The sequence below is a fragment of the Hyposmocoma kahamanoa genome, unplaced genomic scaffold, assembly GCF_003589595.1.
Source record: "Hyposmocoma kahamanoa isolate Upper Pololo Valley unplaced genomic scaffold, ASM358959v1 92, whole genome shotgun sequence".
Taxonomy (NCBI): domain Eukaryota; kingdom Metazoa; phylum Arthropoda; class Insecta; order Lepidoptera; family Cosmopterigidae; genus Hyposmocoma; species Hyposmocoma kahamanoa.
Genome location: NW_020654748.1, coordinates 10,199,130 through 10,202,241, shown reverse-complemented (window position 1 = coordinate 10,202,241; position 3,112 = coordinate 10,199,130). Strand labels below are relative to the sequence as shown.

The 3,112-nt window shown below is 35.1% G+C and overlaps 1 protein-coding gene across 1 annotated transcript in view; it reads right to left on the bottom strand.

The window, feature by feature from the left end:
- Nucleotides 1–1,987: 1,987 nt before the first annotated feature.
- Nucleotides 1,988–3,112, bottom strand: part of LOC113236540 (E3 ubiquitin-protein ligase SIAH1-like) — a 3,196-nt gene continuing 2,071 nt past the window's right edge. The window contains exon 4 of the mRNA XM_026472656.1: nucleotides 1,988–2,759. Coding sequence (XP_026328441.1) covers nucleotides 2,523–2,759 — 237 coding nt within the window. The 3' untranslated portion in view covers nucleotides 1,988–2,522. The remainder of the gene's footprint in view (nucleotides 2,760–3,112) is intronic.

Genomic DNA, 3,112 nt, shown 5'->3' with positions numbered 1-3,112 from the left:
CAGATATTCAAACCATATTTGTATTGCAAAAACGAGCGATTCGTTCTGTGTACCGTCTAGGCTCTCGGGTATCTCTCAGAGAAAAGTTTAAGGAGACTGGTATCATTACTGTGGCATCACAGTACATTTACTCAAATATTTTATATGCCCGTAAAAGTATACATAATTTCAATAAGAAAGAAGATATCCATAATATTAACCTTAGAGCTAAGTCCAAACTCATGGTACCACGATTTCGTTTAACCAAGGTAAACAACTCTTTTATGGGGAACTGTATACGTTTTTACAATAAGATTCCGGAGCATATATTAAGTTTATCAATTCCTAAGTTTAAAAACTACATTAAAAATATTTTGATCGAAAAATCATATTACAAAGTTGAAGACTACGTGTTAGATAAAGATGTATGGAAAGACGACATGGCTCCAGAATCCACACAAATTTGATTCAAAGTGTATTCCATAGCATTTAAGTTTATTTGAAAAGAACAATCCGTAGAGTTTCTTGCTCGTTCTTCTCAGGGAGGTCAGCGTAGTGAACGAGCAGTAGCTTAACTGTGACATTTTCAAGTGTAAATTTATTTTACCTATGGAATAAATAATCTTTGACTTTGACTTTGACTATGACGTCACCAAATAAATAACTTACATTATTTTCAAAAAATCATAACAAGGCAAATGAGGTACAAAATGACAAAATATTCAAATTAGTGTCTTAAAATAGTCTATATTTTCGAAAAAAAATTAATATATATAGGTCAAAAATTGTGAACATTGATATCGTCATATTTGCACCATATTCCAGTTACTTTTTTTGTCTAATGTAGGTGCGTTCGTAAACTATTTAATTATTTTCAGTTTACAAAAGACCCATACACACATACCTTATAGATTAACATACATAATAATATAATAAAATTAGTTATTTACACGTATGGACCACGACGTATTTACACTAACAAATATAGTTGGATTCCCTCAAATGTTACGAAAAATGTAAGAAACGTAACCTCCTTGCGACGCTATTATCATATTGTATGCAAAACTACAAAACAGCAGAATAACAGGTTTTCTGACAACAGTTTACAGCAAGAGTTGTTGAAAAATTGCATAATGTATAATGAATTATTGACAAACAGTAGTTTTTGCCATGTGTATATATGTATATATTTTTTTTGTTTCAGAGAAAAAAGCAGCAAACGAAGAATATTAGAGACAGTACAAGAATTCTCGTTAGTTTGTAGAGGCCTTATAGGCACCGAGTATGCGCGACAGACGCTTGCGTCGAAGCAACTCGTAGCATGAAACAACTCTAGCAGCTGTCGTCGTAGCTTGCCTCCTTGACTGACAAATAGGATGAGGGTTAACCTTGTGCTCTTTTGTGTGTTCTATTCTAGCCTTGATGGGCGTGAGGTGGGTGTACGTTTAAAAAGTTAAACAAGCTTAGTCGCCAGCACACCGGCAACTCGCTATCACCATGTCGCGGCAACAAATGATTCACGTGTACGCGATCTTCTTGTTTTTGTTTATTTCTAATTAGGAGCTACGCATTCGAAGTCCTTTTTTGCGCGTGTAGCAATATAATCCCATATTCGCCTTATTTGATTAGCATTCGATTTGACACCTGGGCGCACAAAAAATAACTTCGCCTGCGCAGCACATTAGAACTCGCCTCACGTACAAAAGTTGACACTTCTGTTTATCGTGTAGGATTAAAACTGAATGTGATAAATGTTTATTTAAAATGTTAACATGGTGCAAAGCACAATATAAGCTACTCTGTAGCTAATGCCCCATGAAATTAAATCATGTTTTATTTATTGAGTAAATTCAACGAAGATAATAGTGCTCATTGTACATAATACATTGCTTCATATGTACATACCATTTTAAGTTATTTTATGATGTTTTAGGAACTGTATAGAAATAAAAAAATAGACTTTATTCTTTTATTCTTTAAATATTTATTTTATAAGTATTTTATGAGTATGAAGCTACTGCGTGTAAGTTATACAATTTTTTTCGATATCCATAACCTTTTCAACTTGCTAACAATGATCAAAACAATAAACAAATTTTAGTTCACATAATGATTAACAATAGAACAAAATGTATAAATAACACATATTCCTGAGATCTTGACATTCACACAGTCGCTAAACAACTATAATAAAATTGTCAGTAGACATTTCCCGCATAAACTTAATTCAAATAAACACACGTATATCGCTAACTTCTGCTAACCAGTTATTCAGCCTTTTTAATCCGATATATTCTTATCCCAAGCTCAGTATCTAGAGCAACCCATTCAAATTGCGAATCTTCCCTTATTTTTATTTAAGAGTTATTTTGATCAATAGCAGGGGTATTATTACGGCTGGGTACCGTTTCGCCTCTGTCCAAGTATACAGTTATAACTTGCCCAAATAGAAGCATCATGGGTACAGGAGCTGTGAAGGGCCGCCCACTGTAGCTAATAACACTTGGACGTGTAGATTGACCGTCAGACGGCGTAGCTTGATCTCAAGAATCGGAGTCTCGTTTTTCAACCTCCTCGCATTTGCTTATTTCAACAGTGAAGTTCAAGAACTTATCTGGCTCGCAGTGTCTATTCATGACTCGTAAGAAGTTGAGCGCTTGGTCGAGGGTGAGATGGAAGCAATCCTGGCGACTGACGTTTAGTGTAGAGCATTCAAGATCGCAGTGCGTGGATCTCGTGTAAACCAGTTTGCGGGCGTGGTGATGACCGTGAACCGTTACCTGAAACGATATGAATAACGATTGATTTGAGGTCGGTTTTTTTAGTACTCTTTACTGAGATTATATTATTATACAGGGAGACAGGTTGAACGAGATAAATATTTAAAGAGGCAATCGGGTAGCTGATGTGTAATCCATATTCGGATTAAACGTCAGCTAGTCGTTTGCCCCTTAATTAGTAAAAAGAAGAATCGCTCCTAAACATAAGAATAAAATGTTGTGCCATTTTAAATTCAAAAAAACAGCAATGTTTGGGAAGGAGCACGCCGACTAAGAAACGTTTCTCGGTATAGGACCTTAGCACGATTAACCCTAGCTCACTAAACATAATTTGGAGTTACTCTGTCACTAAA